The sequence below is a fragment of the Schistocerca nitens genome, chromosome 6 (assembly GCF_023898315.1).
Source record: "Schistocerca nitens isolate TAMUIC-IGC-003100 chromosome 6, iqSchNite1.1, whole genome shotgun sequence".
In the NCBI taxonomy this organism is placed as follows: Eukaryota; Metazoa; Arthropoda; class Insecta; order Orthoptera; family Acrididae; genus Schistocerca; species Schistocerca nitens.
Genome location: NC_064619.1, coordinates 550,124,067 through 550,139,167, shown reverse-complemented (window position 1 = coordinate 550,139,167; position 15,101 = coordinate 550,124,067). Strand labels below are relative to the sequence as shown.

The following is a 15,101-nucleotide window of genomic DNA, read 5'->3' as shown; positions in this document are numbered from 1 at the left end:
CAATATGTACGAAAACAGAGATATAAAATGATACATCTAATTAAGTAAAATTACAGTGTGCTTGATATATTGTAGGTATTATGAATTACAAATATATGCATATATCGAGCAATTGTTAATCATAACACATTCGAACATTGACATGTATTACGACCGCGTTGTTGAGTGGCCAGACGATCTGATGACGACTGTTAATTACTGGACTTATCGTTATATATATATATATATATATATATATATATATATATATATATATATATATATATATATATATATATAAACCATGGCCGATCTTGCATAAACGCGGGATCCTGTCTCGCGTTTATGCAGGATCGGCCATGGTTAATCGGATGTGGCGTGTTAATTTAAGGAGTGGCCAGATGCCCTACCTGTCGCCACCCCATACCCCCCTGGCCGCCGGCCGGTGTGGCCGTGCGGTTAAAGGCGCTTCAGTCTGGAACCGCGTGACCGCTACGGTCGCAGGTTCGAATCCTGCCTCGGGCATGGATGTTTGTGATGTCCTTAGGTTAGTTAGGTTTAATTAGTTCTAAGTTCTAGGCGACTGATGACCTCAGAAGTTAAGTCGCATAGTGCTCAGAGCCATTTGAACCATTTGAACCCCCCTGGACGAAATTAGTGTACCCCAACTGTCTGCATCTAGTGTAAGCCATGGAAGAGTGCGAATGGCTTCAGATGTCTGCTAGTCATGTAACTGAGGCGGAACGTGGGGACCAGCTCGATATTCACCTATCAGGATGTGGAAAACCGCCTAAAAACCACATCCAGGCTGCCTGGCATACCCGACCCTCGTCGTTAATCCGCCAGGCGGATTCGATCCGGCGCCGGCACGCCTACCCGAATCCAGGAAGCAGCGCTCTCGGCTACCCTGGCGGGTAGAACGTAACATATCTGACAATATCGAATAGCGTTACAAGAAATACCCATCGGTACAATTTGTGTCCTTCCCCCATGGACCTTGCCGTTGGTGGGAAGGCTTGCGGGCCTCAGCGATACAGATGGCCGTGCCGTAGGTACGACCACAACGGAGGGTTATCTGTTGAGAGGCCAGACAAACGTGTGGTTCCTGAAGAGGGGCAGCAGCCTTTTGAGTAGTTGCAGGGGCAACAGTCTCGATGATTGACTGATCTGGCCTTGTAACACTAACCAAAACGGCCTTGCTGTGCTGGTTCTGCGAACAGCTGAAAACAAGGGGAAACTACAGCCGTAATTTTTCCCGAGGGCATGCAGCTTTACTATATGATTAAATGATGATGGCGTCCTCTTGGGTAAAATATTCCGGAGGTAAAATAGTCCCCCATTCCGATCTCCGGGCGGGGACTACTCAGAGGACGTTGTTATCAGGAGAAAGAAAACTGGCGTTCTACGGATCGGAGCGTGGAATGTCAGATCCCTTAATCGGGCAGGTAGGTTAGAAAATCTAAAAAGGGAAATGGATAGGTTAAAGTTAGATATAGTGGGAATTAGTGACGTTCGGTGGCAGGAGGAACAATACTTCTGGTCAGGTGAATACAGGGTTATAAATACAAAAACAAATAGGGGTAATGCAGGAGTAGGTTTATTAATGAATAAAAAAAGGGTGTACGGGTTAGCTACTACAAACAGGAAAAGGAGTACAAACGTCTCAAAAATGAGATCGACAGGAAGTGCAAAATGGATAAGCAGGGATGGCTAGAAGACAAATGTAAGGATGTAGAGGCTTATCTCACTAGGGGTAAGATAGATACTGCCTACAGGAAAATTAAAGAGACCTTTGGAGAAAGGAGAACCACTTGTTTGAATATCAAGAGCTCAGATGGAAACCCAGTTCTAAGCAAAGAAGGGGAAGCAGAAAGGTGGAAGGAGTATATAGAGAGTCTATACAAGGGCGATGTACTTGAGGACAATATTATGGAAATGGAAGAAGATGACGATGAAGATGAAATGGGAGATACGATACTGCGTGAAAAGTTTGACAGAGCACTGAAAGACCTGAGTCGAAACAAGGCCCCAGGAGTAGACAACATTCCATTAGAACTACTGACGGCCTTGGGAGAGCCAGTCCTGACAAAACTCTACTATCTGGTGAGCAAGATGTATGAGACAGGCGAAATACCCTCAGACTTCAAGAAGAACATAATAATTCCAATCCCAAAGAAAGCAGGTGTTGACAGATGTGAAAATTACCGAACTATCAGTTTAACAAGTCACTGCTGCAAATTACTAACACGAATTCTTTACAGACGAATGGAAAAACTGGTAGAAGCCGACCTCGGGGAAGATCAGTTTCGATTCCGAAGAAAGATTGGAACACGTGAGGCAATACTGCCCTTACGACTTATCTTAGAAGAAAGATTCAGGAAAGGCAAACCTACGTTTCTGGCATTTGTATAATTAGACAGAGCTTTTGACAATGTTGACTGGAATACTCTCTTTCAAATTCTAAAGGTGGCAGGGGTAAAATACAGGGAGCGAAAGGCTATTTACAATCTGTACAGAAGCCAGATGGCAGTTATAAGAGTCGAGGGACATGAAAGGGAAGCAGTGGTTGGGAAGGGAGTGAGACAGGGTTGTAGCCTCTCCCCGATGTTATTCAATCTATATATTGAGCAAGCAGTAAAGAAAACAAAAGAAAAATTCGGAGTTGGTATTAAAATCCATGGAGAAGAAATAAAAACTTTGATGTTCGCCGATGACATTGTAATTCTGTCAGAGACAGCAAAGGACTTGGAAGAGCAGTTAAACGGAGTGGACAGTGTCTTGAAAGGAGAATATAAGATGTACATCAACAAAAGCAAAACGAGGATAAAGGAATTTAGTCGAATTAAGTCGGGTGAATCTGAGGGAATTAGATTAGGAAATGAGACACTTAAAGTAGTAAAGGAATTTTGCTATTTGGGGAGCAAAATAACTGATGATGGTCGAAGCAGAGAAGATATAAAATGTAGACTGGCAATGGCAAGGAAAGCGTTTCTGAAGAAGAGAAATTTGTTAACATCCAGTATTGATTTAAGTGCCAGGAAGTCGTTTCTGAAAGTATTCGTATGGAGTGTAGCCATATATGGAAGTGATAAGCGGACGATAAATAGTTTAGACAAGAAGAGAATAGAAGCTTTCGAAATGTGGTGCTACAGAAGAGTGCTGAAGATTAGATGGGTAGATCACATAACTAATGAGGAGGTATTGAATAGAATTGGGGAGAAGAGGAATTTGTGGCACAACTTGACAAGAAGAAGGGACCGGTTGGTAGGACATGTTCTGAGGCATCAAGGGATCACAAATTTAGCATTGGAGGACAGCGTGGAGGGTAAAAATCTTAGAGGGAGACCAAGAGATGAATACAGTAAGCAGATTCAGAAGGACCTAGGTTGCAGTAAGTACTGGGAGATGAAGAAGCATGCCCAGGATAGGGTAGCATGGAGAGCTGCATCAGACCAGTCTCAGGACTGAAGACCACAACAACAACAACACTTTGTTTAGGAAAGAAAATGTGAGAGAAACGATACGCATTTCCTACTCCATGTCGCACCCAAGATTCTCGGCTGAGAGTAACACAATTACGCAGTTTCATTCACTTATAATTTATTTCATTGCGATATACGAGTTTTTCTATCACAAACGTCGGGCATATTTGTTATAGGGTCACCGGTGGAAGGTAGACTCACAAGCACACCTACAGAACAACTTGTAGCATTCTCTACTGGACGACGACGACGACTATGATTGCAACGATTCATACCGTCAGATTGAAGCATTATGGAGCCACCCAGATAGATGACCACGCAACCACTGCCAATAATTCATGGAGATTTATCTGAGCTGAGTGCAAGGAGCACGCGTCCAGCCGTATGGCGCCCCAGGTGCTCGCAGTTGCATTGAGGTCATGTGACCTAGAGTCAGGTGACCTATGAGGAGGTAGTACCCAAGCACCCTTATACCTGTGGAGTGCTCCTCAATCCACTCTGATACAATGCAGAGTGGTTAATTGCTTTGTTGGCCGTACAGATCTCCTTTACATCTACATCTGCGTGGATACTCTGCAAATCATACTTAAGTGCCTGGCAGAGGGTTCGTCGAATCACCTTCACAATAATTCTCTATTATTCCACTCTCGAACAGAGCGTGGAAAAAGGAACACCTATATCTTCCTGTGCGAGCTCTAATTTCCCTTATTTTATTATTGTGATGCTTTCTCCCTATGTACGTCGGCGTCAAAAAAAAATATTTTTGCATTCGGAGAGGACAGTTGGTGATTGAAATCTCGTGAGAAGATCCGCCGCAACGAGAAACGCCTATGTTTTAATGATGTCCGATCCCAAATTCTGTATCATGTCCGTCTCACTCTTCCGCCTCTTTCTCGATAGTAAAAAACTTGTTGCTCTTCTTTTAACTGTCTCGATGTACTCCGTTAATCCCATCTGGCAAGGATCCCACACCGCGCAGCAGTACTCCAAAAGAAGACGGACAAGCGTAGTGTAGGCAGTCCCTGTAGTATATCTGTTGCATCTTTTAAGTGTTCTGCCAATAAATTGCAGTCTTTATTTCACCTTCCCCACAACATTTCTGTGTGTTATCTCCAGTTTAAGTTGTTCGGAATTGTAGTCCCTAGGTATTTAGTTGAATTTACGGCATTTAGATTTGATTGATTTATCGTGTAACCAAATTTTAACGGATTCCTTTTACTATTCATGTGAATGATATCACACGTTTCATAATTTAGGGTCATTTACCAACTTTCGCACCATACAGATATATTTTCTAAATTGTTCTACCGTTTGTTGTGATCTTCTGATGAAGTTGCCAGACAGTAAACGACAGCGTCATCTGCAAGCTACCTAAGATGGCTGCTCAGACTGCCTCCTAAATCGTTTGTACAGATAGGGAACTGCAGAGAGCCTGTAAGACTACCATGGGGAACGCCAGAAATCACTTCCGTGTTACTCGATGACTTTCCGTCAATTACTACGAGCTGCGACCTCTTTGACAGGAAATCTCGAACCCAGTCGCATATCTGAGACTATATTCCATAAGCACGCAATTTGATTTCAAGCCGCTTTCAGATACACTGTCAAAAGTCTTCTGGGAATCTAGAAATACGGTACCAATGTGAAATCCGTCCTCAATAGCGCTTAACACGTAGTGTGTGTAAAGAGTCAGTTGGGTTTCACATGAACGATGTTTTCTAAATGCTTATTCATTGTGTGTCAAATGATTCATAATGTTCGAACACAGTACATGTTCGAATTTCCTGCTGCATATCGACGTTATTGAAACGGGCCTGTAATTTAGTGGATTACTCCTTTTGCATTTCTTGAATACTAGTGTGACCCGTACAGATTTCCAGCGTTTCGGTACGAATCTTTCGGCGAATAAATAGTCGTATACGATTGTTAAGTAAGAAGATACTGCACCAGCATACTCTGAGAGGAACCTAATTGTTATATAAGCTAGACCAGAAGACTTGCTTTTATTAAGTGATTTCAGTTGCTTCACTACTCCAAGGATATCTGTTTGTAAGTTACTCATGTTGACAGTTGTTCTTGATTCGTATTCTGAAATATTTAATTCTACTTCTTTGGTAAGGGAATTTCGGAAGGCTGTGTTTAGCAACTCTGCTTTAGTAGCACTCTCATCGGTAGTGTTTCCGCTGCTAACGCGCAGAGAAGGCATTGATTGTGTTTCCCCGCTAGCTGGATTTTCTGCCGGGTTTCGTTGTGAAAACTATTATAAGCACTGAAGTCTGCTCTAAATTACGAAATTCTGCAAAAGATCGCCTGTCTTGTGAATTTTGCTTTCTTTTAAGTTTGACACGCTGTTTTCGTTGTTTCAGCAACAGTGTTCTTTTTAGTTTTATGCACCAAGGGTGACCAGCTCCATCGTTTTTTAAGTTATTTGGTATAAATCGCTCAATTGCTGTTAATACTATTTGTTTGAATTCAAGCCACACCTGGTCTACAAATATAATATGAATTTGGAAGGATTGGAGATAAAAGGTTTCAGGAATTACTGCAACCAATCGCCGTTAATAGCACTTAACACGTAGTGGTTGCAGTGATTCCTGAAACCTGTAACAAGACAGTCGCAGTGAGCCAAATCCAGAATGGATAAAAGTTTTGGAGTGGAGATTGTCTTTCAGGAAGGTGTTAAACGAAGTTTTATCTGCTCTTTTGAGTAGGTGTATTTCTCGTTTATTTTTGGAATATTTGGGTGTTAGATATTCAGTCTCGTTAAAACATATCTCTCCTGTTGATTTTTATCCCGTAAGTGCTACCTGTTTATAACTAGGTCATCTATGTAGATGCTGAATAAAGATGGACATAGTTCACATCCTTTTCTAGCTCTCCTTGTTGTTAATTTTTTCAACATTTGGACATATGATATAATTTTTGTCTGTATGTAAAGAGATTCTATAAAGTTGGTTAGATGCGTTGGGAAGCCTCATTTTTCCATATTCTGCACACTAGGTGGTTTCTGACTTTGGATAGAGTTTTATCATACTCTACAAGCGCTCTGTACGTCTCTGAGTTAAATTCTTTCCTTTTCCCCACCAGTTGGTTTGGACTAAAATACAGTGAGCGCAAGTTGGTCCCTTTCTGAAACCTATTTTTCTGCTAATAAAGTGGTATCAGACCGAGAGGGCAACTTATTATTTAAAATAGTTCCGTAGATTTTATTTCCTGCGTTAACGAAGCTTATACCTGTATAATTGTTTGGATCGTTCTGTTGCCTTTCTTGAATAGAGCAATTTTTTGCTTTCAACTCCTCAAATACCTTTACCGCAGTCCAACTTAAGTTAATGAGACGTAGCATACGTTCCTTCATTGAAACATCTCCAAATTTAAACAGTCCGGCATTGATTACGTCCGTCCCTCTTGCTTTTTGTGTTCTTCAATTTTTTGTATTGAAGCATCTAATTAGTTCGTTTCGATGGCGTCTATGTTTCTACCGACTGAGAAATTTTCATAGTATTCCTCTGCTGCTGAGTCGTCAACCTGCTCTCTCTGCAAGAAATAAGATGCGAAATTAAAATAAGTCACAAAATACTTCAGTCGGATAGAGCTGCCTGTAAACCGAGTGAGAGGACACATGATATACGTTTAACGTTTAACTATCAGTACAACACCATCTGGTGTACATGCTCACAAAAATTCTTGTAATACGGTCTAATATACTCAAAGTCAGTTATATATAAAAGCTTACACAGTAATATTAAAACTGTAGTGTCAAGTAGCATAATGTCCATCCTACGTCACTGTTATTAATAGTGCTGAACATGACGTAATGGGGCTGACAGTCTTCATACATATAACTAAATACCTAGGTATGATGCATTTGTTGCGCACCTTTTGTCAAGTGTTCTGTTACAAATGACATGCATGTGACACCGCACTATGTGAATTGTTGTCATCATGTACATCAGATAGCGTTGTATTGACAGTTAAATAGTAAATACATTTGACGTGTTCTCTCCCTTGGTAAACACAATGCCTGGTGAACTACATCCAGACTGGCTGCGGGGGAAGAAACATTTACCAACAGCCCTTAGCGTTTGAAGTGTAGCTTCTTTGAACTACATACACTACTGTACATTAAAATTGCTACACCACGAAGATGACATGCTACAGACGCGAAATGTAACCGACAGGAAGAAGATGCTGTGATGTGCAAATGATTAGCTTTTCAGATCATTCACACAAAGTTGACGCCGGTGGCGACACCCACAAAGTGCTGACATGAGGAAAGTTTCCAACCGATTTCTTATACACAAACAGCAGTTGACCGCCGTTGCCTGGTGAAGCGTTGTTGCGATGCCTCGTGTAAGGTGGAGAAATGCGTTCCATCACGTTTCCGACTTTGAGAAAGGTCGGATTGTAGCCTATCGCGATTGCGGTTTATCGTATCGCGACATTGCTGCTCGCGTTGATCGAGATCCAATGACTGTTAGCAGAATATGGAATTGGTGAGTTTAGGAGGCTAATACGGAACGCCGTGCTGGATCCCAACGGACTCGTATCACTAGTATTCGAGATGACAGGCATCTTATCCGCATGGCTGTAAGGGATCGTGCAGCCACGTCTCGATCCCTGAGTCAACAGATGGGGACGTATGGCCGGCCGCGGTGGTCTAGCGGTTCTAGGCGCTCAGTCCGGAACCGTGGGACTGCCACGGTCGCAGGTTCGAATCCTGCCTCGGGCATGGACGTTTGTGATGTCCTTAGGTTAGTTAGGTTTAAGTAGTTCTAAGTTCTGGGGGACTGATGACCACAGATGTTAAGTCCCATAGTGCTCAGAGCCATTTTTTGGGGATGTATGCAAGGTAACAACCATTTGCACGAACAGTTCGACGACTTTTGCAGCAGCATGGACTATCAGTTCGGAGACCATGGATGGCTGCGGTTACCCTTGACGCTGCATCACAGACAGGAGCGCCTGCGATGGTGTTTGGCGACATCGCGGTGAACGAACATTGGAAGCGTGTATTCGTCATCGCCATACTGGCGTATCACCCGGCGTGATGGTATGGGGTGTCATTTGTTACACGTCTCGGTCACCTCTTGTTCGCATTGACAGTACTTTGAACAGTTGACGTTACGTTTCAGATGTGTTACGACCCGTGGTTGCTCTACCCTTCATTCGATCCCTGCGAAACCCTGCATTCCAGCAGGATAATGCACGACCGCATGTTGCAGGTCCTGTACGGGTCTTTCTGGATACAGAAAATCTTCGACTGCTGCCCTGGCCAGCACATTCTCCAAATCTCTCACCTATTGAAAACATCTGGTCATTGGTGGCCGAGCAACAGGTTCGTCACAATACGCCAGTCACTACTCTTGACGAACTGCGGCATCGTGTTGAGGCTGCATGGGCAGCTGTACCCGTACACGCCATCCAAACTCTGTTTGACTCAATGCCCAGGCATATCAAGGCCGTTATTACGGCCAGAGGTGGTTGTTCTGGGTACTGATTTCTCAGGATCTATGCACCCAAATTGCGTGAAAATGTAATCACATGTCAGTTCTAGTATAATATATTTGTCCAATGAATACCCGTTTATCATCTGCATTTTTCTTGGTGTAGCAATTTTAATGGCCAGCAGTGTAACTGGATGGTACTTACTACAACGCATTACTTCTCAAAGTTGCCGACGCTACTACGACTCTGTTGTTATTAAACTGGTGTGAAAGTGATTGTACCATCAAAACCAGTTACCGTACACAGCTTACAGTCAGTAATCACAACGAAAATAGCTTTAATACTGGAGGAGCTACTTCTCTGTTCATAATTAGTTTATTAATATACAGTTCAATATTGTTGCTGCAATACTACAAGTATTGAAGGTCTTCAACAGGCGCTATGCGGGTCCACTCCCAATTGTGCTGAAGCCACTTGACTGGTTATTCATTAGTCTATGCTTGCAGGATACCATAATGGACACAGATATTTTAACAGAATGCTACAAATGTGCGGAAGAAAAAATGAAAGAAATATAAGGAAGAACGTCTTGTCGACGGCGACGTCACTGCAGACAAACATTGTCTTGGAGCACAAAGGTTACGCTATAACAGCTGCGATAGGAAGTAATTAATGACGGTCTGTTAAGTATCAATTAAGTACCGTATTTACATCTTAAAATCGAAAATATATCGAGGGGAAAGAGAAACGTTAACAAACTATATCAGTCGTAAAAGAATGTGAAAGAAAACTGTTTTCCTAGTTGGAAGTATATATGACCGGAAGGTGTTCCTCGAACTGCGACTGAGGGTGCCTCGTTTGCTAGTATTGCATGAGCATTCTTTCGTCTTCCGAGCGTAATTATGTCACATAAAAAATTACTTATTCCTCAACATCAGTGAAATTTTTACATTAAGCTCCCATTTCTGTTTGGGAAAGAAGCACTTCATTTTCGCGTTAACTGGCTTTGTTGTTCTAATCTGGACATTCAGCAATCTATTGAAGTCCAAAAATGTATCTCACTTACTTTCTTCCATGCACCACAATTCTTTTTCATAACGTCATGAACTGGGCCTCCGCACTTCCAGGAAGCTCTAAACTGGGAGAGATATACTGAGAGAATGAGGCTGTCATATAGGAGGCGAAGTTTGGCTAGGTAGCTAACGAGGAGAACACCGCAAGTGCCGTAACCCGATCTCCCAGAAACTTCGCCCAGTCGAAGGGGGGGGGGGGGTCAAAATAACCGATCACCTATCTTGGCCTATCCGTAGATACTCTATCGCTTCTGTGAAAACGACGCTCAAAGTTTTAGAGATGCTTTCAATGACATTTAGCGCTACTTCATCCGAAGCGGTGATACTTTAGCTAGCGTCCATATTCCAAATCCGATTATTGTTTTTTTTAAATTTTATTTTTTTCATTTATCTACCGATGTCAGCAGAAGGTTAACACAGTTACGTTTGTTATCAAGTTAGCGGATACAAGGGCACTATATTAATTGTAAAACTAGAACTTTGTTTCAGAGTATGTTTCAGACATTTATTATATATTATTCATGCGGACAGTGATTTCAACGGTTACAATCTTTTTACATTTTCTTTTTCTTATATTTCATTCTTATATCAATTCGAATATTAATTTTTATATTTTATTCTTATGTTTATTCTTCATGTAGTTTTGATGTATTCATATATTGTTTAACACATTCGTGTAGTAATCTTCTATGGACATGGTTCAAAATGGTTCGAATGGCTCTGAGCACTATGGGACTTAACATCTATGGTCATCAGTCCCCTAGAACTTAGAACTGCTTTAACCTAACTAACCTAAGGACATCACACACATCCATGCCCGAGGCAGGATTCGAACCTGCGACCGTAGTATATGGACATGGGTACACAAAAGAAAAACATAGAAAAATAAAAAGTGTGAGGTCGCTAGTCGCGGTGCCACTGATACGCTTGATTTTGCTCTGCGCTAAAGGGCACCTACAGTACCTTGAAAGGTCCGACTGCCCTTGCTCAGAGACGGTCGAGTGTCTGCCGGATAATCCGGACAAGTGTTGTCTTATTTTGATCCCTCTTCCACTGAGCGAAGTTTCTGCGATATCAGGTTATGATGACACTTGCCGTGTTCTTCTCGCAAGAGTCGTCATGTGAAGTGGAAAGTTTGAGGTTCGAACCCCACTGCGGCGCACTGTTGTAGGCAGTCACCAAGTTTCATATAGGCGTACAACCATCCTCTGACTGAGAGAGTATTGGTGGACTTCATTCTTTTTTTACATAGCGTAATGTGTATATATCTATAAGAACATGTACTCTAAAGTATCATGAGCTCGAGATTGCCTGTGAATTCTCATTGTATTACTCGACTTCACTGTTGCAGGATAACACCCTGCCGACAGGAGAAAAGTCCGTTGAGGGCTTCAGCATCACGCTGGAGAAAATCGACCGGCACCAAGCGGGCGTGTACCAGTGTACGGCCAACAACGGGGTCGGCGACCCTGTCACCGTCGACATGACGCTGGATGTCCTCTGTAAGTACCGACACAGCTGCTTTCCACCAGGCAGTTTGTACCCATTATGGAAACCTCTACATCCAAATGCGATTAGTAGGCGTTGCTTCACCTTATGTGCCGCATCCCTCCGCTCGAACCCAAAATATCTTTTCAGGGAGGTGCTGTTGTCTTCAGTTACTATGAGTTTTCACAGTCTATTCTGCTTACCAGATGCGTTATGCCCGAAGATACTTAAACTTTCCAACGTTAATGGGACTATGGGGAAGGCAGTCGTATAATTTGTTAGGAAAAAAGAATTTGAGCGAGACTCTTCACTTTATTATACCACCAATCGTGTGACAGGAAAATGAAAAACATTTAATTATAGAATGAAGCAATTTCTATTTTCCTAACTGCGAATAATGTTATGCAGGGAGGCTGGGATTAGACAATAAAATTGGCGAATTGATACAAACGAGTCGGCCAGTTTCGAGCTGCGTCATGTCACAAGAACAAAATTTTACATCTCACACAAAAAACTTTTTTCTTACCACAGTTCTGATGGTTACCCACTCACTTCTTAAAAGTGTACCCGTGTTCTGTAATAAATAGAAGCTCTGTACTACAGAATCCGGGAGAGGATGGCGGGTAACAAGTGACCTCTCCTCCCTTCCATTGTCGACGCCTGTGGACAGGCCCAGTTTATCAAAGTCGATTGTATTTTATTGACAAAGCAAGCTAAACACTCGTATAGTTTCTCCACGAAAATGTGTATATTAAAATAAGATGTAATGATAAAACATGAGCTACTGAAGATATAAACGTACTGTAGAAATTTAGACGGTGAACGAGAAATCCACCGACAAACTTTCAGAGATGGCAGTCTGAACAAAACAGTAAGTTAAGAAATAAAAAGTGTCTGCTACACATGAGCTGTAAGGTGCGTACCATAAGAGCTACAAGCACTATCGTCTTCGTGTACTGTGAGACACATTTCTTCTACTGGAAGGTATTTGCTTTCCGTATTTTGAGAGGTGATAGTATGGGCCACAACAAGAAAGAAAGTCCGGTAGACAAGACATGAAGTTAAACAAGTGCTCATAGCTCGTAAAGTATGCATTTTAGGGATCATGTTTACTGGACATTATTTTCTTGTTTAGTTCCGCAGTACGTCGTCCCAACGTATTGAAAGCAAAGAGCTTACAAGCAGAAAGATATGTCACACAATACTGAAGATGAAGTAGTGCTCTTATACCTCAAGGTATGGATTCTAGAGCCCACGTTTACTAGATTTTTTCCTTGTCTTGCTCCGTGCTGTGACCTTCGACATCGGCGTAGTTCTGGTTAACCCAGTACAAGCGACCTAAATATACTCTAAGACAAAAAAAAAGTGACGTACCCCGAAGGAATTAACCAAATGGGACAGAGATCGCTAGATTTGATGTACATGTAGAGACAAACAAATGATTACAATTTCAGAAAAATTGGATGATTTATTCAAGACAAAGAGCCTCACATAGTGAGCTAGTCAATAACGCATTCGCAACAAAACTACAAAACTGGGCGTACCGTTGTCCTGTAAGGGTGTCGCGGATGAAAACCAAAGAAGTCAAGCTATGAAAACAAATGTCACCACACACCGTCACTTCCGGCTATCGGGCCGTTTGGTGGGCGACATTCAGGTTGGTGTCCCACAGCTGTCCGGGGTGTATACAGACTCGTTTTAGGTCTAGAATTTCATTGACTGGGGTAAAATTGTTTCCAGTGACGAGTCCCGGTTCCAACTGAGCCCCGATCTGGCGACGCAACCAATTCTTGCATAAATCATCCATTTTTCTGAAATTGTAGTAGTCCTTTGTTTGTCTTTAAATGTACCTTTATAGATTTCCGTAACATTCGGATGATTCCTGCATGGTGCGTCTTCTTTTTAGTGTTTTGTTTTATGGTATACTAGCGCAGAAAACCGACGTTGTCAGCACCTTTATTTACAGCTGTGCATCCATCCACACCCTTACCACGCAGTATCTGGCTTGAAGTATGTGTTGTGCAATGATATAATTTTATAGGAACGTTCAGCGGCCTATGCAGATACTCTCTGAAAAATGTGCTGCTAATGGAGCGAGTAGCAACAAAGCAATAAATTTAAACGTCATGCACAATGCGGCAGTTTTTCACACCCTCACTGTTTATGGCGTTGTATCTTCTGAACTGTGTGTCGTAGGACGATATAATATTGTAAGTACATACAGCAGCACATGTGCACACTGTCTGCAAAATTCATTGCGGAAAAAATTAGTAACAATGAAGTAATAAATTTAAACGTCATCGATGATACGGCATTTTTTCATGGACCTGATTGTTTATGACCTCATAGCTCCTGAACTACGTATATTAAAATGATGTGATTTTGCACGTACATTCAGTGGTATATGTGAACACTGTCTGTAAAATGTGTCGTGCATGCAGTTAGTAGTAAGGAATTAATAAACAATAACGTCATGCCTCAGGTGTGGATTTAGCCCATGAAAAGCGGAAAGATAGAAAGAGATGAACATATTTCCATTCACTATGTCATAGGGGTTATCAGCGGGAAATTTTTTCGTAAAGGGTTGAAATAATGCAACTCGCTAAGTGCTCTCTTTCTCAAATAGTGGATGAATAAAGTCTGGGAATTCCTGTGTCACGGGCTACACTTCCTTCTTACTGCCACCGTCCCTCCCCTTTCATAGTGAGGTTCTTACCCTACAGTGATTGTCACCTGACAATAAGGTATATGGAGAGGTGTAGAAAATGCCCCCCCCCTCCACCCCACGCACACAAACACACATTATATGTATAACATTCATGGATTACTCCTCTCCTCTTTTACGCTTGTGCATCATCTAAAATGTAAATCAAGTCAACTCTTTATTAACAGGTACACTTCATACACTTTTCGCACTTTATTTTCAACTTATATTCAGTCACTGTACCACTTTGACTGCTCGCCCTTCGACGTTTGTTTTTCGGTTCCTTTTGTTCGAATCCACGACGGGTCATGCTTAATGTACTATATGCTCCTACCAATGGGTTGCTCCACCAGTGGCGAATTCCAAACCATACCAAAAAGGCTTTGAATGGTCCACAATTTTCCAGGACATTTTAGAACATTCGAGAGTGTTCTGGAATGTACCACAATGATTTTGGATGTTCTGGGACGTTCCGAGATGTTCAAGAACATTCTGGAATCTTCCCGAATGTTCCAGACTATTTCTGAACATTCTAGAACATCTCGGATCGTCGTGGAACATTCTGAAACATTCTGGAATGCTGTGAAATGCTCTCGGATACTCTCGAATGTTCTGAAATGTTCTCGAATGTTGTGAAATGTAGAGGGTGAAACTTCTCAGCCCTTATACCTTCAGAAGCACGCCATTCAGGTAAAAACGGGAACCTTCTTCATGGATGGGGGACAGAGGGCTACCACACCAAAGAACTCCCTTGATCGTACTCGGACTCCTTTCTGAGTTTTAGCGGCACGCTTATTGCACACTTATGTTTATCTTATGTACTGATTTTCTGTAGTAAGTAGATTTTCTAACAGAAGCTCTGTGCGGTTTTATACAGTTAATTTCATTGGAATACGAATAAGGTGAGTGTGTAACGAAAACGTTGAC

The 15,101-nt window shown here is 42.1% G+C and overlaps 1 protein-coding gene across 2 annotated transcripts in view; it reads left to right on the top strand.

The window, feature by feature from the left end:
- LOC126262510 (lachesin-like) overlaps positions 1 to 15,101 on the top strand; it is a 971,377-nt gene that overhangs the window by 702,807 nt on the left and 253,469 nt on the right. For both annotated transcript variants that reach the window (XM_049959183.1, XM_049959182.1), the window contains exon 5: positions 11,334 to 11,484. In XM_049959183.1, the coding sequence (XP_049815140.1) occupies positions 11,334 to 11,484 (151 nt within the window). The remainder of the gene's footprint in view (positions 1 to 11,333; positions 11,485 to 15,101) is intronic.